The 21709-nt window shown below is 43.3% G+C and overlaps 1 protein-coding gene across 1 annotated transcript in view; it reads right to left on the bottom strand.

Moving 5' to 3' along the window:
* Positions 1-21709, bottom strand: part of LOC140188113 (alpha/beta hydrolase domain-containing protein 17B-like) — an 83501-nt gene that overhangs the window by 9772 nt on the left and 52020 nt on the right. Inside the window, exon 3 of the mRNA XM_072244074.1 lies at positions 552-731. Coding sequence (XP_072100175.1) covers positions 552-731 — 180 coding nt within the window. The remainder of the gene's footprint in view (positions 1-551; positions 732-21709) is intronic.

Below are 21709 nucleotides of genomic sequence, written 5' to 3'. Positions count from 1 at the left end.
CTTGATGCACTTTACTCACTGTGTTTATGGGGAAAGGTCCCACACCAGAAATTTAATACAGAGTTTACAAGATAATTGCCAACATTTTATGCAAAATTAACAATGGCTGGGTTTGGGGCGGGGGAGTGAGTGTGCATGAATGCAGCCCAAATCAAAATCCTAGATTTTAAAGAAAGCACGGATACGCAACTCATAGAATACAAGGAAAAAGGTAGAGACAATTAGGAAGTTGAGACAATGTTTTAGCTTCATCCTTCAGCTGAATTCACAAATATCAGTGAAAACACTTGGCTGAATGGCTGTAGGTATTGGTATTCCCTCTTTAAAAAGGCTTTCATAGTTGGAGGTCACACAGTATACAGAGGACTAAGCTATCAGCTTTTTTTTTATTAATCTGGTCCAGCTATTAATGATTTATTCTCAGTAAGTGTTGCTTTCCAAAAATTGCATTTTGTTGAAAAGTTTTTGCAATGGGGCAAGGCGTATGTGGGATATAACAAGAAATCTTCTCAACAAGCAGCTCCAGTTCAACCATGGAAATGTGTACTTACTTAGGGAATGCATCAAAGCAGTACGTTTTCTTTGTATCTGGGAACGCCACTCGCATTCCTGAGGTCAGAGGAGAATGCAGAATAACGGCAGCGCACTCATATCGGGAAGCCAGGTCTACCGTCGGAACTGTACCAATACTCTGCCCATACAGTATAATGTTCTCAGGACTAATACCATATCTGTAATGAGAAAGAAACCAAGCATGAGTTAAAATCATCGGCTATCCAGCACTATTAGAGTCACAGAAAAATGTCCTGCTTTTGTCACCTCAGATCAACTCCTTTGTACTGCCCACCTTTTCCAACATTTCATGTCTTCATTACCAAATCTTGACATGGCTTCACCATCATTGGGTCCAGTTGTGACCACCATTTGGGCGCCATGCTAACATAACGGATAGCATGACGTTATTGCAGCTCGGGGCATCAGAGTTCGAATTCCATCAAGTTTGTAAGAGGTTTGCCCATGAACTGTATGTGCTTCCTCCAGATGCTCCAGCTCCCTCACACAGTCCAAACATGTACTGCTTAGTAGGTTAATTGGTCATTGTAAATGGTCCTGTGATTAAGCTCGGGTTAAACAGTGGGTTGCTGGGTGGCCCGTCTCACTGGGCCGGAGGGGCCTGTTCTGTGATTTATCTCTAAATAAATAAATAGATATATATAAATAAATACAAGAGCTCTCCTGGTCATACCAATAGGCTTCACTACATGGAGTTCAGTGAAGCATAGGTGACTGGGCAATAGTTGCTGACTTTGCCCGTGATATCCAATAAAAAAAAATGCATAGTTACCTGGATTACCTTCAGAATACTTTGATCAGATATGGCAATCTAAGATGCAAAGTGCAGCATTCCATGTCTTTTATTGGTCTCAGTCTCAATTGAAGACTTGGCTTTGGTGTGACTTGCACAACAGTACACTTGTGATAAGGCTGGATATTTCCCTAGCGACTACAGTTGAAAGCATAGTGGGACAAATGCATGGCAAAAATGAATTAGTGCTTCCCCAGCATATGTGGCAAATAAATTCTTCTCGGGCTTCCAGCCAGGTTTAGGTATCAATTATAACTGCTGTTTCGATGACAAACTCTGCTACCTGCATGGCACTTTGTGCTTCTGATGCAACAGACAGGATTGGATACCAACTTGTGTTCAGCTGCCAACCTTTTCTTCCTTAAATATTTATTGTTCACTTAAAAATCCATTTTAGGTTAAAAAGATAAACATGATAGCTAATTTCACATACACTTCATTCAGTAAACCTGCACGTTATTGCAAATATGTAACAAACCAATCATGTGGCAGCAATTCAATGCATGAAAGCATGCAAACGTGGTCAAGAAATGCGAACAAAGTGACTTTGACCATGGAATGATTGTTGGTGCCAGATGGGGTTGTTTGAGTATCACATAAACTACTGATCTCCTGGGATTTTCAAGAGTCACTAGAGTTTACAAAAAATGATGCAAAAAAAACAAAAAAAACAAATCCAGTCAGCAGCAGTCTTGTGGGCAAAAACATTTTGTTAATGAGAAGTCAGAGGAGAATGGCCGCACTGGTTGAAGCTGACAGGAAGGCAATAGAAGAGCACAAGAGGTATCTAATAAAGTGGCCACTGAGTGTATATATAGCACTTAGAAAAATAACTAGATTATACACATTAACATTTTGTTGGTTAAGGATAAATACACTTCAAACTTTCACCAAAGAGCCTCAATTAACATTTCATTTGCAAGACAGTGTACCACTGATGGAGAAGCTCCAACCAATAGCAGCTTGATTATAAAATTACATTGTGGGGCGGAAAGCAAAAAATAAACCTATGAAGACTAGCGACAAGGATGTTAAATTTTAGAAACAAACACCACTTATCACTAAACCACCTTGCAGAAGCTACACAGAGCTATATTCTGTACTACATTCAATAGGTAAACTCAGAACTTAGTACAGCTGAGGAAAACTTAATTTATTCATTCAGAGAAAAATTCAAATACCTTTCGCAAAAACTAATGAGATCATTTTCATGGCGTCGCTACAACAGAGAAACAGGCCCTTCAGCCCATCCAAACCATGTTACCCTGCTTAATCCCATAGACCTGCACCCAGATCAGTGCCCTTCCCCCATTCCCCTCCCATCTGCATATCTGTCCAAGTTTCTTTTAAAGCTTAAATTGAACATCCATCTTTTCCGCTGGCAAAACTACTCAAAATCATTCCCTCTGTATCTCGCCCAGAACGCCCACCAAATCTTTACTATTTTTGTCCGAAGATGAAATTAGTAACACAAGTCTTAAATTTTGTAATTTACAAGTGATATTTTGGAAAAAGTGTTCTATTTTTCCCTTCTGTTCCATGCTAATAAATTTAAAATAGGTCCAATAGACCACCACAGTCGACCCCTTCAAAATTAGTGAGTGCTAGCTTTTCCTGCCTTTCCTCATAACTAACTTTTTTGGCACTAGACACCAGTCCCATAACCCCTGTGTTGCTTCTAGAAGTTGAATGTTTTCCTTCTGTCTTATTAAAGGTTACTGAACAAACAACTTCCTGATTTCCTGGTCTGAAATTATAGCCTGTATTTACTCTGTGATTTCTTCCTGAGCTCATATTTTCAAAGGAAATTAATTTCCTCAGTGTTGGAATATGTACTTACTGGGCAAGAAAAAATGGTTTAGTAAGAGTTAAGGCTCAATGTTCAAAGTAAATTTATTATCAACGTTCATGTATGTCACTATATACAACCCTGAGATTAATCCTCTTACAGGCAATCACAGTAAATACAAAAAACACAATAAAATCAATGAAAGACTGTACCCAACAGGATGGACAACAACCATTGTGCAAAGAAAGAGCGAATTTTGCAAATACAAAAAGAAAAATAAATAAATAAGCAATAAAATTTCAAGAACATGAGATGAAGAGGCCTTGAAAGTGAGTCCATAGCTTGTGGGAACAGTTCAGTGATGGGACAAGTGAAGTTATCTGCTCTGGTTCAGCAGCCTGATGGTTGAGAGGTAATAACAGTTCCTGAACCTGGTGCTGCAGGTCCCAAGGCTCTTATACTTACTTGCTAATGGCAGCATCAAGAAGAGAGCACGGTGGGGGTCCTTGATGGTGGATGCTGCATCCCTGTGACAGTGATCCATGTAGATGTGCTCAATGTGGGAAGGGCTTTACCTGTGATAGACTGGACTGTATCCACAACTTTTCGTAGAGTTTTCCATACAAGAGCATTGGTGTTTCCATAACAGGATGTGATGCAACCAATTATACTCTCCACCGCACATCTACAGGAGTTTTTCAAAATTTTAGATGACATGCCGAATCTTCATAAACTTCTGAGAAAGTAGAGGTACTACCATGCCTTCTTTGTAATGCCACTTACGTGCTGGACCCAGGACAGACCCTCTGAAATGATAACACTGAGGAATTTAAGGTTGCTGACCCTCTCCGTCTCTGATCCCCTAATGAGGATTGGCTCAGGGACCTCTGATTTCCTCCTTTTTAGGTCAATAATTAGCTCTTTGGTTTTACTGACATTGAGTGGAGGTTGTTGTTGTGGCACCACTCAGCCAGATTTTTAATCTCCCTCCTTCATTACCGCCTTTGATTTAGCAGTAGTGTCATTGCCAAACTTAAATATGACACTGGATCTGTGCTTGATCTCACAGTCATAAGTATAAAACAAGCAGAACAGCAGACTAAGTATACAGCTTTGTGATGCACCTGTGCCGAGGGAGATTGCACAAGAGATGTTGTTGCCAATCTGAACTGACTGGTGTCTCCAAGTGAGGAAATTGAGAATCCAGTTGCACAAGAAGGTATTGAGGCCTAGGACTTGATGCTTTTTGACTAGTTTGGGGGGTGTGATAGTATTGAATGTCGAGTTGTAGTCATGAAAGAGTATCCTGATATATGCATCTTTGCTGTCCAGATGTTCCAGGATTGAATGAAGAGCCAATGAAATGGCATGTGCTGTTGACCTTCTCAGGCAGATGCTGATTTGGCCTCCCAAAGGACTTCATCACAGTGGATGCTATTGGATGATTGTTTACCACATTCCTTTTAGACACCAGTATAATTGAAATTTGCTTGAAATGGATGGGTACCTCAGGCTGTCAAAGTGAGAGGTTAAGGATATCAGTGAACACTCCAGCCTGTTGATCAGCACAGGTCTTCAGTACTTGGCCAGACACCCTGCCTGCACCAGATGCTAGATATCAGTGCAGAGTTAAGACGCCCTGGAGGATAGTGCCCGTGATGGAGCTGACTAAGTTCACAACTATCTACGGCTTCTTTTGATCCCGTGCAGCAGCCACACCCTTCCCTCCAACCGTACCAGACAGTGATGCTGCCAGTTAGAATGCTCTCCACTGTACATCTGTAGAAATTTGTAAGCGTCTTTGGTGACATATCAAATCTCCTCAAACTCCTAATGAAATATAGCTGCTGTCATGCTTTCTTTGTAGCTGCAGCAATATTCAAAGCAAAACAGAAAACAAACTAGGAATTCAGCGGTAGAGCAGATTCTGTCAGGGGAAAAGAAATTCAGCCCTCAATCTGCTTTACATCTGAGATGTCCTAAGGTGCTGGTAGAAATCATTTGTCTGTTTTTTCATGCTCTCATGTCTCAAATGGGAGTTCGAAGGAGGAGGAGGAGGACATAGCAGAGGAGAGAAGCCAGGAGAAGACAAAATAACTGAATTTGGTCTCACTTCATCCATTATGTACCGGCAGTCTTGCAGTCATCACCTGCTGTGCATAAATACTCTGCAAGATGCACGATGCATCTCATCAGTCCTTAGCTTAATAGATACCATCTAAATGCATTTCTAATGGTTCCTCGTGCCTCCTTACCTACAGTGTACATAAGCAATTATTAAAAAAAACTTTGCACAATGATCAACTAATTTCTGTATGCTGGCTCCTTTACTTCTTTCCCACTTTGCTTGCGTCCTGATTAAAAAATATTGTTTGCCTTGATATGGTTCACTTAGGAGCAGTAGAATATATTGCGTGACATGTGGTGAGAAGCCTGGATGAGAAAATCAGCAAGTATAAAATAACTAACGTTTATTGAAGCCTAACTACACAGAAGAAACCTACAGATCAGTTCAGCTGGCTAAAAAAAAGGTTTTAGGATGCTGACTTGCTCATATCTGGCTCTAATGAAAATTCTAAAAGCTTTTTTTTAATATTGTGGCATTACTTGGAATCACCTGTAGCAGGTATTTTGAGCAGCCATGTTGACTGTAAACTTTGGGTATTGCTTCAAGTCACAATATTAATTCTCATTTCTAATTCCAATCAAATTGTAGGCATTCAACCAGAACGTTACATTCCTTTCAAAGTTACCATTTGTAATCAGACCTCAGTTCCCCTGATTAGGATTCACTTTTTCATTAAAAAAAAGTTACAAATTTATAAAGTATTTCCAGTGATTTTGATGAGAACATTTGCTGCAACATGAAATAAAATTCTTTATTAATATAGTTTTCAGTAATGTTATTGAGGTCAAGGAAACTTTGGGAAATTGGAAAGGCAATCATTTATATTTAGAGACCCAGAAATAGTTTAGATATGCAACTCCCCAGCAGTTCCAAGGAGTAAATTCAGTCCACTCCTGCCCAACTCACAGGGAAATCTTAGCCACAAAAGTCAAAGGAATCACAGTATGGCAGAGAAACTACACAGCTGAAGTAGTGTTTAGCTTACTTGTCACTCTGTACTGTACTGGTCACCTTGTTAAGGGAAGACGACACTTACATTGGAGATAGCTCAGAGACAGTTTGCTATTAATCCAAAAGATTTAGGTACATAGGACCCACAGCGACTTGGAAGATGGGACTCAAAACTGGCTTGGGCAGAGGAGGTAGATGGTATTGGTGGAGAGATGTTATTCTGACTAGAGGTCTGGTATAACTGGTGTTCTGCAGGGATCAACGTGAGGTTTTCACTTTGAGAGGTCAAATGCAAAAGTACACAGTGACTGTCAGGGCTGACAGATGAGATTGGTTTAAATTAGCATCACAGTCAGCACATTCATAAGACCATAAGATATAGGAGCAAAATTAGGCCATTTGGCCCATTGAGTCTGCACCGCCATTTGATCATAGCCAATTGACCTGGCCTCTATGACCTCCTTCTGTGGTAATAAATTCCACAGATTCACCACCCTCCAGCTAGGAAAATTCCTCATCTGTTCTTCAGGGACATCCTTTCATTCTGAGGCTGGGCCCTCTAGTCCTACACTCGGTCACTATTGGAAACATCCTCTGCATGCCCATTCAATCCAGTCCTTTCAATATTCCATAGGTTTCAATGAGAATTACCTCAGCCATTCTTTTAATGGGCTGAAGGGCCTATTCCTCTTGTACGTTCTATTACAGAAAAGATTATAAAACTTCATAAAAGTATGAGGGGCAAAGATAGTCAGAATCTTTTTCCCAGGTATGTGAGTCTAGAACCAGGAGACACAGAATAGTAAGGGCACTGAATGGGGTAAATTGAGATGAGATCTGAGGACTACGTTTTTACACAGAGGCCCGCGAATATTTAGAATAAGCTGCCAGAGGAACTGATGGTAGCAGATACAACTACTATGTTTAAAAAATATTTGGACAGGTACTTGGATAGAAAAGGAGTAGAGGGATACAGGCCTAATGCAGGGTGGCACGCTAGCAAAGTGGTTACGGTAACTATTACAGCACTAGCGACCTAGGTTCAATTCTGTAGTAGCCTGCAAGGAGTTCCCCCGTGACCTCCCACTTTCTAAATATGTATGGGTTAGTAGGTTAATTGGTAACATGGTAATTGGGCACCGCAGGCTTGTGCTTTATTTCAAAATGGGAATAGTGTAGATAAGTATTGAGGATGGCAGGGATGAGGGTGGCCAGAAACATTTTGGCATGATTCTGTAGAAAAGGAATGAAATGGCAGAACAGATTGTCTTGATGGTTAAAAGATCTATTTGGTGTGGTACTAAGCCAAACAGAGCAAATGATAAATCCCTGGCTTATCCTAAGCTGCAGAAGGGGAAAAGCAAATTCAGCTTGAGCTCCCAATCAAACTTTTTTTTGTGCTTTGAAAAACAAACCCGTGGATGTGATTGGTATTAATGCTAATGGAATCAAATTATGCCTTCAAATGAGGGGAAACGGTTGGGAAGTGGGGTGAGGGGTGGGAGATAAATAGCCGCAAGAGATGGGGATGGGGAAGAGGGAGGTGGCGGAAAAGATTAGGCATTTGTATTAATGGCTGGATACATGCCAGTAACAATAACTGTAACCTAGCACAAAGTTTGCTCTTCAAGAGAAATTAATAAGGATAAGAAATAACAGAGTACTATGTGGCTGAACTGAACAGTTTCAGTCCTGTGGTGTATATGACAGCTGTAAGGGCCGTTTCTTGGCCAATACAAATAGTATTACTGAAGCCCTGCCCTTATCCAGTGCTGAGGCGTGCTCTGTCTTCAAGTAATGTCATTTATTACAGTATCACGTTTCTTTGAACAGATTTTTACCTCAAAGATCAAACAATCTAACTCCTAAATTAAATTAGTTTAAATTTCACCAACAAGCCATTCATAATCATTACAGTTCTTTTTTCCTCCCCAGCTGCTGACTTTGTCACATGATGTCAAACTAAACCACACATCTGTTAACATGAAAGCATCTTTGCAATGTCAGCTCTTCACTTCTTTCTTGAAGGCAGTGTATTTTCCTAGCACGTGATGCAGTAACTACCAGTTGCCTTGAGTACTTCCTTGCAATCAGTACCTTCACGGTTGAGGTTAGGCAGTTGTGGGCAGTGAACAGATTAGGAAAGTTTTAACAACTAAGCACAATCCTGACTGCAACAACAAAAGCAGGAAAGGCACCAAATGGATCTTTCCAAACAAGGAATTAAGGGAAGCAAGGGTGGACGGTGGACGCTGGACTGCTGGAGTAGTAGTGGGAAACAAAAACAGTGAAAGAACTAAATAAGTATATTGCATCAATCTTCACCAAAGAAGATGCCAGCAACATGCTAAAAATTCAAGTGTGTCAGGGGTGTAACCAATATTACTTAGGAGAAAGTGTTTGAGAAGTTGAAAGGTCTGAAGTTATGAAACAGGCATGCAATGCTTGCATTTATTTTGAGAGGACTAGTATATAAAAGCAAGGATGTAATGCTGAGGCTTTATACAGTATTTTATGAGCAGGTTTAGGCTCCTTATCCAAGAAAGGATGTGCTGGCAATTGGAGAGGATCCAAAGGAGGTTTACAAAATTGACCCTGGAGATGAAAGGACTAACGTGCATGAGGTGTTGTTGATGGTTCTGGTCCTTACTTGCTGAAGTTTAGAAGGATGAGGGGGAATTTATTTGAAACCTGTTGAATACTGAAAGGCCTGGGTGTAGTGGATGTGGTGAGGGTGTTTCCAGTAGTCTAGGACCAGACAGTACAGTCTCAGAAAAAAAAAGTCCCTTCAGAACAGAGATGAAGAGGAATTTCTTTGGCCATAGGGCAGTGAATCTGTGGGATTCATTGTAACAGTCAGCAGTGGAGGCCAAGTGATTGGGTATATTTAAGATGGAGGGTGACAGGCTCTTGATTAGTAGGTGTGTCAAAGGTTAAGGGGAGAAAGCAAGAGAATGCACTTGAAAGGGAATAATAAGTCAGCCATGATGAAGTGGTGGAGCAGACTCAAGTGTCTGAATAGCCTAATTTTGCTTCTCTCATATGCTTTGTCTTTGCATGGAAAAGTACACTGTGCCATGGCCTCTTTAAAAGCACAAGAAAGCAACTTTTACAAGGGTTTGGTTCAGGCTATGGACTAATTTTGGGCTGGGAGCTGGGGGCCAGTAACTAACACGTTTTCCTCACCAAGTCTACTTCAGGATTTCTAGTGTGGAAGAAGTACATTTTGGAAGTCAGAGGAGAGGTGACACTAAAATTTAAGAAAAATACTGGTACATTTGGAATACCCATCATCAATATTTCAACATCGTCCTTAACAAAGAGCATGCAATATGCTTTCTACTTGAAATTTTGCTAAGATCAATTAAGATGCATCAGGAAAAGAGAGGCTGCACAGACCTGCAATATTCTACCACTGTCTTCACTTATTTGTGCAAGAACAATCAGTCCCAGAAGAGGAAATCCACTTTGAGAATACAAAAGCCAAAAATCATACAGACCAATAGGCCATTCCCCATATTTTACCATTTCCCACGGAAGCAAAGGTTTCTCAGTTTCAAGCTCTGCTGAGGAATTTTTGGCCTGAAATGTTAACTCCATTTTCTTTTCACAGATTCTGCACGACTCACAGAGTGTTTCCAGCATTTTCTATTTTTATTTGTTCTCATTTTTAACATACAAGTGTCATGGCAACAAGACTTTCTGGTTCAGTACAGGATTACCAGACGAGCAGATGTCAAAATAGAAAAACAGGGCCTCTGTGATTATAACAGTAACCTTCCCCTGATTATTTATGCCCATTTGTACAGCCCTAATCCATGCTTGTTAAACTTAACCTTTTGTTCATAACAGCTGATTAAAGTGTCAAAATACTTCTTTATTTCACATGGAATGTTTAACTAATCAATTTAAGATTGACTTGCTCCTGTTCCTTTAGTCAAGAATCATTGATGAGCAAGTGTTTACATTTGCAAATTAGGTCACCCAAATCACAAAAAGGCAGAAGATGCTTGAGAGGAAAAATATTCCTATCAGTCAATTATGCGGATACTGGAAATCTTGAGCAACGCACACAAGGTACTGGAGGAACGCAGCAAGTCAGACAGTATCTACGGAAAGAAATGGACAGTCTGTATTTCAGGTCAGGTGCCAGAGCAATACTTCAAAGGAGATCAGGAGAAATACTGACTGCTCAATTCCCTCCACAGAAGTCTTTCTCAACATTTTGGACTAAGACCTTTCATTGGGGCTGGGAAGATCCCTTCAGCCAGTCCTGATGAAAGGTCTTGGTGCAAAACATCATCTGTTTATCCTCTCCATGGATACTGCTTCCTATCAATATTTTTAAAATAAAAATTGGAACTGGAGCCTCCTTTAGGCTGAAGAGAACAAACACAAATTGTGTGAGCACAGTGGTTCATTTTGCAAGACTGACTGACCGTCCCGTTGCTCTCACATCCATCATCATGAAATGTTTCGAGAGACTCGTCATGAGGCACATAAAGACCCTGCTGCCCCTCTCACTGAACCCCCCCTGCAGTTCGCGTATCATCCCAACCACTCAACAGATACCACCCTCCACCTGGCCCTTACCCACCTGGACAAAAAAGACACATACGTTCGAATGCTGTTCAAAGACTTCATTCAGCATTCAACGCTATCATTCCTCAGCACCTGATTGGAAAGCTGAAACTGTGGGCCTGAACACCTCCCTTTGCAACTGGATCCTAGACTTCCTGACTGGGAGACCTCAGTCAGTCCGGATCGGGAGCAGCATCTCCAACACCATCACACTGAGCACGGGGGCCCCCCAGGGCTGTGTGCTCAGTCCACTGCTGTTCACTCTGCTGACCCACGACTATGCTGCAACACACAGCTCAAATCACATCATCAAATTTGCCAATGACACGACCATGGTGGGTCTCATCAGCAAGAACGACGAGTCAGCATACAGAGAGGAGGTGCAGCAGCCAACAGGTTGGTGCAGAGCCAACAACCTGTCTCTGAATGTGAACAAAACAAAAGAGATGGTTGTTGACTTCAGGAGGACACGGAGCGACCACTCTCTGCTGAACATTGACAGCTCCTCCATTGAGATCGTTAAGAGCACCAAATTTCTTGGTGCTCACCTGGCGGAGAATCTCACCTGGCCCCTCAACACCTGCTCCGTAGCCAGGAAAGCCCAGCAGCGTCTCTACTTTCTGCGAAGGCTGAGAAACGTCCATCTCCCACCCCCCATCCTCACCACGTTCTACAGAGGATATATCAAGAGCATCCTGAGCAGCTGCATCACTGGCTGGTTCAGGAATTGCACTGTCTCGGACCGCAAGACCTTGCAGCGGATAGTGAGGTCAGCTGAGATCACCAGGGTCTCTCTTCCCGCTATTACAGACATTTACACCACACGTTGCACCTGCAAAGCTAACTGTATTGTGAAGGACTCCACGCACCCCTCAGACAAACTCTCCTCCCTCCTGCCATCTGGCAAAAGGCACCGAAGCATTCGGGCTCTTACGACCAGACTGTGTAACAGTTTCTTCCCCCAAGCAATCAGACTCCTCAATACTCAGGGTCTAGACTGACATCTACATCATTTATTATTATATTGTAATTTGTCCTCTACTGTGCCTATTGTCTTGTTTATTAATTATTGTACTGCCCTGCACTGTTTTGTGCACTTTATGTAGTCCTGTGCAGGTCTGTAGTCTGGTGCAGTTTTTAGTCGAGTGTAGCCTTGTGCTGTCTCACATAGTCTAGTGTAGTTTTGTGTTGTTTCCTGTAGCACCTGGAGGAACATTGTTTCGTTTTTACTGTGAACTGTACCAGCAGCTTATGGTCGAAATGACAATAAACTTGACTTGACTTGACTGTGCTTCCAGATCCCACATTTTAATTTTTCACTCCACCCCCACTCTGACCTTCATTTATGGGCTTTGTATGGTATTTCAACAAAGCACAATGAAACTTCAAGAAACTGTACTGAAACTTCAAGGAATTGCATCCCATCTTCCAGCTTGACAAATTATACATTCAAGAGTCCAACATTTCAGATAACCAGCTTTCATCAGAACCAATTGTTTGAACTTCAATTGGAATGTTAAATCATGGTTGAAAGATTTGCATTAATTACTCATAAAATGTGATCTGATCTTCATCTAAGTTACAATAATAAGTAAACACAATCTGCCTAACTGAGAACAAACAATTCTACTTCTTCTTGTCAATACTGAGTACACCATTTAATCAATCACAGTCTAATAAAGAAGATCTAGTGCTTTCCCGGCATATAGGAACAAAGGTGATGAACTGAGAGCTTGGATAAATACATGGAATTATGGTGTAGTGGCCATTACAGAGACTTGGCTGGCACCAGGGCAGGAATGGATTCTCAATATTCCTGGATTTCAGTGCTTTAAAAGGGATAGAGAGGAGGGAAAAGGGGAGGAAGGGTGGCATTACTGGCAGGGATACTATTACAGCTACAGAAAGGGTGGGTAATGTAGCAGGATCCTCTTTTGAGTATGGGTGGAAGTCAGGAACAGGAAGGGAGCAGTTACTCTATTGGGAGTATTCTATAGGCCTCCTGGTAGCAGCAGGGATACCGAAGAACAGATTGGGAGGCAGATTTTGGAAAGGTGCAAAAATAACAGGGTTGTTATCATGGGTGACTTTAACTTCTCTAATATTGATTGGCACCTGATTAGTTCCAATGGTTTAGACCAGGAAGAGTTTGTTAAGTGTGTCCAGGATGGACTCCTGTCACAGTATGTTGACAGGCTGACTAGGGGGAATACCATATTAGATCTAGTATTAGGTAACGAACCAGGTCAGGTCACAGATCTCTCAGTGGGTGAGCATCTGGAGGACAGTGACCACCGCTCCCTGGCCTTTAGCATTATCATGGAAAAGGATAGAATCAGAGAGGACAGGAAAATTTTTTAATTGGGGAAGGGCAAATTATGAGGCAATAAGGCTAGAACTTGCGGGTGTGAATTGGGATGATGTTTTTGCAGGGAAATGTACTATGGACATGTGGTCAATGTTTAGAGATCTCTTGCAGGATGTTAGGGATAAATTTGTCCCAGTGAGGAAGAATGGTAGGGTGAAGGAACCATGGGTGACAAGTGAGGTGGAAAATCTAGTCAGGTGGAAGAAGGCAGCATACATGAGGTTTAGGAAGCAAGGATCAGATGGGTCTATTGAGGAATATAGGGTAGCAAGAAAAGAGCTTAAGAAGGGGCTGAGGGGAGCAAGAAGGGGGCATGAGAAGGCCTTGGCGAGTAGAGTAAAGGAAAACCCCAAAGCACTCTTCAATTATGTGAAGAACAAAAGGATGACAGAAGTGAAGGTAGGACCGATTAGAGATAAAGGTGGGAAGATGTGCCTGGAGGCTGTGGAAGTGAGCGAGGTCCTCAATGAATACTTCTCTTCGGTATTCACCAATGAGAGGGAACTTGATGACGGTGAGGACAATATGAGTGAGGTTGATGTTCTGGAGCATGTTGATATTAAGGGAGAGGTGGTGTTGAAGTTGTTAAAATACATTAGGACGGATAAGTCCCCAGGGCCTGACGGAATATTCCCCAGGCTGCTCCACGAGGTGAGGGAAGAGATTGCTGAGCCTCTGGCTAGGATCTCTATGTTCTCGTTGTCCACGGGAATGGTACCGGAGGATTGGAGGGAGGCAAATGTTGTCCCCTTGTTCAAAAAAGGTAGTAGGGATAGTCCGGGTAATTATAGACCAGTGAGCCTTATGTCTGTGGTGGGAAAGCGGTTGGAAAAGATTCTTTAGAGATAGGATCTGCGGGCATTTAGAGAATCATGGTCTGACCAGGGACAGTCAGCATTGCTTTGTGAAGGGCAGATCGTGTCTAACAAGCCTGATAGAGTTCTTTGAGGTGGTGACCAGGCATATAGATGAGGATAGTGCAGTGGATGTGATCTACATGGATTTTAGTAAGGTATTTGACAAGGTTCCATGCGGTAGGCTTATTCAGAAAGTCAGAAGGCATGGGATCCAGGGAAGTTTGGCCAGGTGGATTCAGAATTGGCTTGCCTGCAGAAAGCAGAGGGTTGTGGTGGAAGGAGTACATTCAGATTGGAGGGTTGTGACTAGTGGTTTCCCACAAGGATCGGTTCTGGGACCTCTACTTTTTATGATTTTTATTAACGACCTGGATGTTGGGGTAGAAGGGTGGGTTGGCAAGTTTGCAGACGACACAAAGGTGGGTGGTGTTGTGGATAGTGTAGAGGATCATCGAAGATTGCAGAGAGATATTGATAGGATGCAGAAGTGGGCTGAGAAGTTAAGAAAGCTTATGGGGTGTTAGCTTTCATAAGTCGAGGGACAGAGTTTAAGAGTTGCGAGGTAATGATGCAGCTCCATAAAACTCTGGTTAGGCCACACTTGGAGTACTGTGTCCAGTTCTGGTCGCCTCACTATAGGAATGATGTGGAAGCATTGGAAAGGGTACAGAGGAGATTTACCAGGATTCTGCCTGGTTTAGAGAATATGGATTATGATCAGAGATTAAGAGAGCTAGGGCTTTACTCTTTGAAGAGGAGGAGGATGAGAGGAGACATGATAGAGGTATACAAGATATTAAGAGGAATAGATAGAGTGGACAGCCAGCGCCTCTTCCCCAGGGCACCACTGCTCAATACAAGAGGACATGGCTTTAAGGTAAGGGGTGGGAAGTTCAAGGGGGGTATTAGAGGAAGGTTTTTTTACTCAGAGAGTGGTTGGTGCGTGGAAAGCACTGCCTGAGTCAGTGGTGGAGGCAGATACACTCGTGTGAAACTTAAGAGACTACTAGACAGGTATGTGGAGGAATTTAAGGTGGGGGGTTATATGGGAGGCAGGGTTTCAGGGTCAGCACAACATTGTGGGCTGAAGGGCCTGTACTGTGCTGTGCTGTACTATCCTATGTTCTATGCTCTATATGACAAATAAACTCTTCTCGGGCTTCAAGCCAGGTAAAGGTATTAATTATAACTGATATTTCAATGACACACTCTGCCATCATCTTCAGAGATAATCATCACCTTTCTCTCTGAAGATGGCAAAGTTTGTCATCGAAATGTCGGTTCTAATCAATACCTGTAACCGGTCTGAAGCCCGACAAGAGTTTGTTAATCACAGTCTAGGTTGAAAAAGGTATGTGAACCTTAAGGGTAATGCTTTCTACAAGAGCTATCTGGAGTCAGGTGATCCAATCAATGAGATGGGATTTGAGGTGTGGGTTGCAGAGGAGCTCTGCCCTATATAAAAAAAAATGACACACAAAGTCAGGTTACTGACAGAGAATGCTCTTAAAGAAAGATCTGTTTATGTGCATCATGCCTCGATCAAAACAACTTTCAGAGGTCCATAGAAGAACTGTAGGGATGCATGAAGCTGGAAAAAGCTGCAAGAGCATTTCTAAAGACCCGAGTGTTCATCAGTCCAGAGTAAGAGAAATTGTCTACAAATGGAAAAAATTCAGTACTGTTGTTACTCTCCCTAGGAGTGGGCGTCCTGCAAATATCGCACCAAGAGCACAACGTGCAATGCTGAAGAAGGTAAAAAAGAACCCAAGGATAACAGCGAAAGACTGCAGAAATCTTTAGAACTTGCTAAAGTCTCTGGTTCATGTGTACGCTACAAGAAAAACACTGAAGAATGGTGTTTGTGGAAGGACACCACGGAGGAAACCACTCCTCTCCAAAAAAAAATTGCAGCATGTCAAGTTTATAAAAGACCACCTGAATGACCCACAGCACTCTGGGACCATGTTCTGTGGATAGGTGAGTCAAAAGTTGAACTTTTCAGCAGAAATACATATCACTATGTTTGAGGAAAAAGGGCACTGCACACCAACACCAAAATCTCATCCAACTGAAGCATGGTAGATGGAGCATCATGGTTTGGGGCTGCTTTGCTGCCTTAGGACATGAACAGCTTGCAATCGTTAAAGGACAATAAATTCAAAATCGTATCAAAACATTCTACAGGAGAACGTCAGGGTAGTGGTATGGCACCTGAGGGTTGATAGAAGTTGGATGATGCAACAAGAAAATGATCTGAACACAGAAGTAAATCAACAACAAAATTTAAAAAAAAAAGAAAATACATGTTTTGGAATGGCCAAGTCAGAGTCCAGACCTTAACCTAATTGAGATACTGTGGCATGACCTGTAGGGGGCTGTTCATGAAAGGTATCCAGAAATGATGAACTGAAACAGTTTTATATGGAGGAATGGTCTAAAATTCCTCCTCGCTATTGTGCAAGTCTGAACAGGAACTACAGGAAACATTTAGTGGAGGTGATTGCTGCTAAAAAAGGTTTAACCAGTTATTAAATACAAGGGTTCCAATACATTTTCCAGTCTGGACCGTGAATGATTAAACAATATGTTCAATAAAGACACGAAAAGTACAATTGTTCTTAGTTCATCGAACCTGACACCATCGTCCCATACTCATTCAGTTCTCCCTAATTCATTCCCATTTTTTCACTTCATTCTCAGAAATCAAACACATTTTCAATTACAATTTAAAAAAAAATTCTAATGAAAAGTTATCAACCTGACCAGCAACCAATCCAGACATCATAAGCTTACAAGGAGGGGATTTCACTCAGATCCACTGCCCAAGTAGAAAAGGGCAGCGCCAGATCGCGGCAGCTTATGTGAGCTCTGGCCAGCAACCAATCAATGACTGATCAGCAAGAGCAAATTAAAGGAAGGCAAGGGCAAGCGCAGCGGCCACAGTCAGAGTAGACCATGTTTGAGTGACGTGGCTTCAGTCAGAGAAGGTAAAAAAAAGAAAAGCTCCAGGTAAAGCTCCCCCCCCCCCACCTTCCCTTCTTTACATTTGCTCAGCTAGGACAGCAGAGAAGCCAGGGAGAACTCCAGTGTCCCTGACAACAACTGTGAGAGTGCGTTCAACTGCAGCTTCTAACAATCCATGTTAAGGAGTTGGAGCTGGAAATGGATGAACTCCAGATCATTCAGGAGGCTGAAGGGGTGATATAGAGAGGTAGTAACACCTAAGGTGCAAGACACAGGAAACTGGGTAACAGTCAGGAAGGGGAAAGGCTTTAAGGAGCCAGTGCAGAGTACGCCTGTGGTCATCTCCCCAACAACAGATATACCACTTTGAATACTGCTGGAGGGGGGAGGGGCTGACCTAACAGAGGAAAGTCATAGTGGTCAAGTCTCTGGCACTGAGTCTGCCTCTGTGACTCATAAAGGAAGGGGGGAGGGAGGGAAAAAGGAGAAGAGGCATACTGTGGTGATAGGGGATTCATTAGTTAGAGGAACAGACAGGAGGTTCAGTGGGTGAACAAGAGATTCCAGGATGGTATGTTGCCCCCACCTTGTGCCAAGGTCCAGAATACCTCGGATCAAGTCCTCAGTATTCTAAAGTGGGGGGTGAAAAGTCAGAGGTCGTGGTCCATGTAGGTACCAATGACATGGGTAGGATGAGTGATGAGGTTCTGCATAGAGAGTTCAGGAGTTAGAGCAGGATCTCCAGGGTTGTGATCTCCGGATTGCTACCTGTGCCATGGACTATTGAGTACAGAACTAGGAAGATAATGCAGTCTAACACATGGCTAAGGAGTTGTAGGAGGGAAGCTGTAAGATTTTTTGGATTATTAGGGTCTCTCCCAGGGAAGATGGGACCTGTACAAAAGCAACACATATCAGAGTTGCTGGTGAACGCAGCAGGCCAGGCAGCATCTGTAGGAAGAGGTGCAGTCGACGTTTCAGGCCGAGATCCTTCGTCAGGACTAACTGAAGGAAGAATGAGTAAGGGATTTGAAAGTTGGAGGGGGAGGGGGAGATCCAAAATGATAGGAGAAGACAGGAGGGGGAGGGATGGAGCCAAGAGCTGGACAGGTGATAGGCAAAAGGGGATACGAGAGGATCATGGGACAGGAGGTCCGGGAAGAAAGACAAGGGGGGGGGGGACCCAGAGGATGGGCAAGAGGTACATTCAGAGGGACAGAGGGAGAAAAAGGAGAGTGAGAGAAAGAATGTGTGCATAAAATAAGTAACAGATGGGGTACGAGGGGGAGGTGGGGCCTTAGCGGAAGTTAGACTAAGTCGATGTTCATGCCATCAGGTTGGAGGCTACCCAGACGGAATATAAGGTGTTGTTCCTCCAACCTGAGTGTGGCTTCATCTTTACAGTAGAGGAGGCCGTGGATAGACATGTCAGAATGGGAATGGGATGTGGAATTAAAATGTGTGGCCACTGGGAGATCCTGCTTTCTCTGGCGGACAGAGCGTAGGTGTTCAGCAAGGCGGTCTCCCAGTCTGCGTCGGGTCTCACCAATATATAAAAGGCCACATCGGGACACCGGACGCAGTATATCACCCCAGTCCACTCACAGGTGAAGTGTTGCCTCACCTGGAAGGACTGTTTGGGGCCCTGAATGGTGGTAAGGGAGGAAGTGTAAGGGCACGTGTAGCACTTGTTCCGCTTACACGGATAAGTGCCAGGAGGGAGATCAGTGGGGAGGGATGGGAGGGACGAATGGACAAGGGAGTTGCGTAGGGAGTGATCCCTGCAGAATGCGGGGGGGGGGGGGGGGGAGGGAAAGATGTACTTAGTGGTGGGATCCCGTTGGAGGTGGCGGAAGTTACGGAGAATAATATGTTGGACCCGGAGGCTGGTGGGGTGGTAGGTGAGGACCAGGGGAACCCTATTCCTAGTGGGGTGGCGGGAGGATGGAGTGAGAGCAGATGTACGTGAAATGGGGGAGATACGTTTAAGAGCAGAGTTGATAGTGGAGGAAGGGAAGCCCCTTTCTTTAAAAAAGGAAGACATCTCCCTCGTCCTAGAATGAAAAACCTCATCCTGACAGCAGATGCAGCGGAGACGGAGGAATTGCGAGAAGGGGATGGCGTTTTTGCAAGAGACAGGGTGAGAAGAGGAATAGTCCAGATAGCTGTGAGAGTCAGTAGGCTTATAGTAGACATCAGTGGATAAGCTGTCTCCAGAGACAGAGACAGAAAGATCTAGAAAGGGGAGGGAGGTGTCGGAAATGGACCAGGTAAACTTGAGGGCAGGGTGAAAGTTGGAGGCAAAGTTAATAAAGTCAACGAATTCTGCATGCGTGCAGGAAGCAGTGCCAATGCAGTCGTCGATGTAGCAAAGGAAAAGTGGGGGACAGATACCAGAATAGGAATATACCTGTACAAAAGGGCCAGTTTGTAGCTGCACTGGAGGTGGGCTAATATCCTGGTGGGAAGGTTTATTAACATTGAACGGTGGGGTTTAGACTAGAGTTGCAGGGGGATGGAAATCAGAGTGTCAGAACAGTTAGTGGAGATGTTGTAGAGACAGATGTTGGTAAGACCTAAACCAAAGTCAGGAATCAAAGGGTGGAGCGTGATGTGACTAGTGCCCTGAGCTGTGTGGATTTCAATGCAAGTAGTAGCAAGAATGTAGGAAAGGCGGATGAGCTCAGGGCATGGATCAACACCTGAAAGCATGACGTTGTAGCCACTAGTGAGACTTGGTTGCAGGAGGGGCAGGACTGGCAGCTCAATATTCCAGGGTCCCGTTTTTTTGGACGTGACAGAGCAGGAAGGATTAAAGGAGGGGTGGCGTTACTAGGCAGGAAAAATGTCACCTAAGTGCGCCATCAGGGCAGACTGGATAACTCGACTAGTGAGGTGTTATTGGTGGAACTGTGAAAATAAGAAAGTTACGACCTCGTTAATGAGGCTATATTACAAACCACCCAACAGTCAAAGGGATTTAGAGGAACAATTTTGTAAAGAGGTATGAAACATAAGGTTGTTATAGTAGGTGATTTTACCTTTCCACAAATTGACGGGGAATCCCATACTGTAAAAGGACTAGATGGGATAGTGTTTGTTAAATGTAGTCAGGAACGCTTTCTTCATCAGTACATAGAAGTCCCAATGAGAGAGCAGGCGATACTTTTGATACTATTAGGGAATGAGACAGTGCAGGTGTCAGAAGTTTGTGTAGGAAAACACTTTGCATCCAGTGACCACAGTGCCATTAGCTTCAAAGTAAACATGCAAAAAGATAGGTCTGGCATGCGAGATGAGATACCACATTGGAAAAATGCCAATTTTAGTTGGTAAGAGAAATGATCTGGCAAGCACGAGGAATTCTGCAGGTGCTGGAAATTCAAGCAACACACATCAAAGTTGCTGGTGAACGCAGTAGGCCAGGCAGCATCTCTAGGAAGAGGTACAGTCGACGTTTCGGGCCGAGACCCTTCCGAAGGACTAACTGAAAGAAGAGCTAGTAAGAGATTTGATACTCCTCTTTCAGTTAGTCCTGACAAAGGGTCTCGGCCTGAAACGTCAACTGTACCTCTTCCTAGAGATGCTGCCTGGCCTGCTGCATTCACCAGCAACTTTAATGTGTGTTCGATGATCTGGCAAATGTGGTTTGGGACAGGCCGTTTTCTGGCAAAGGTGTACTTGGTAATTGGGAGGCTTTCAAAGTGAAATTTTGAGTGTATAAGGCTTGTATGTGCCTGTCAGAATAAAAGGTAAAGATGACAAGTGTAGGGAACCTTGGGTTTCAACAAATATTGAGGCTCTGGTTAAGAGAAAAAAGGAGGTGCGTAGCAAGTATCGGCAAGTAAGAGCAAATGAGGTGCTTATGGAGTATAAGAAATGCAAAAGAACACTTAAGAAATCAGGAAAGTTAAAAGAAGGAATGAGGTTGCTCTAGCACAGCGGTCTCCAACCACCCAGCTACAAAGCATGTGCTACCGGGCCGTGAGGAAACGATATGAGTCAGCTGCACCCTTCCTCATTCTCTGTCATGCACTGTTGAACTTGAACATAGGGTTGCCAACTGCCCCGTATTTGCTGAGACATCCCGTATATCGGGTTCAGTTGGTTTGTCCCATACGGGACCGCCCTCCTGTATTTCCCCGGCTAAGGTAGAGCGTTTCTATGAAACCTTCCGTGCCAAAATGTCTTGAAATGAAGAAGCAATTACCATTAATTTATATGGGAAAATTTTTTGAGCATTCCCAGACCCAAAAAATAACTTACCAAATCATACCAAATAACACATAAAACTGAAAATAAATAACACTAACATATAGTAAAAGCAGGAATGATATGATAAGTACACAGCCTATATAAAGTAGAAATAATGTATGTACAGTATAGTTGGGAAGATGAAGGCAAAGCCGATTTGTTGGGGGGGGGGTAGTTGGCGGGTACGCGCATGCGCACACAGGTGCCCACACAAGGCTTCATGGTCATGGCAGTCTTTCCTGGGGTAAATTGTCCCGGGATTTGACGGCTACTTTTGTCCCTTATTTGGGAGTGAGAAAGTTGGCAACCCAAACTGTAGAAGACATGTTGAGGTGAGTTTAACCCTACTTGAACACACCCTCCCCCCCGGTCAGCCGGTCCGCAAGGATATTGTTAATATTAAACCGGTCCGCGGTGCAAAAAAGGTTGGGGACTCCTGCTCTAGCAG

Source organism: Mobula birostris, chromosome 26 (genome assembly GCF_030028105.1).
Source record: "Mobula birostris isolate sMobBir1 chromosome 26, sMobBir1.hap1, whole genome shotgun sequence".
Lineage (NCBI taxonomy): Eukaryota > Metazoa > Chordata > Chondrichthyes > Myliobatiformes > Myliobatidae > Mobula > Mobula birostris.
Note: the sequence above shows the minus strand (reverse complement) of the source record. Positions and strands in the feature narration are given on the sequence as shown.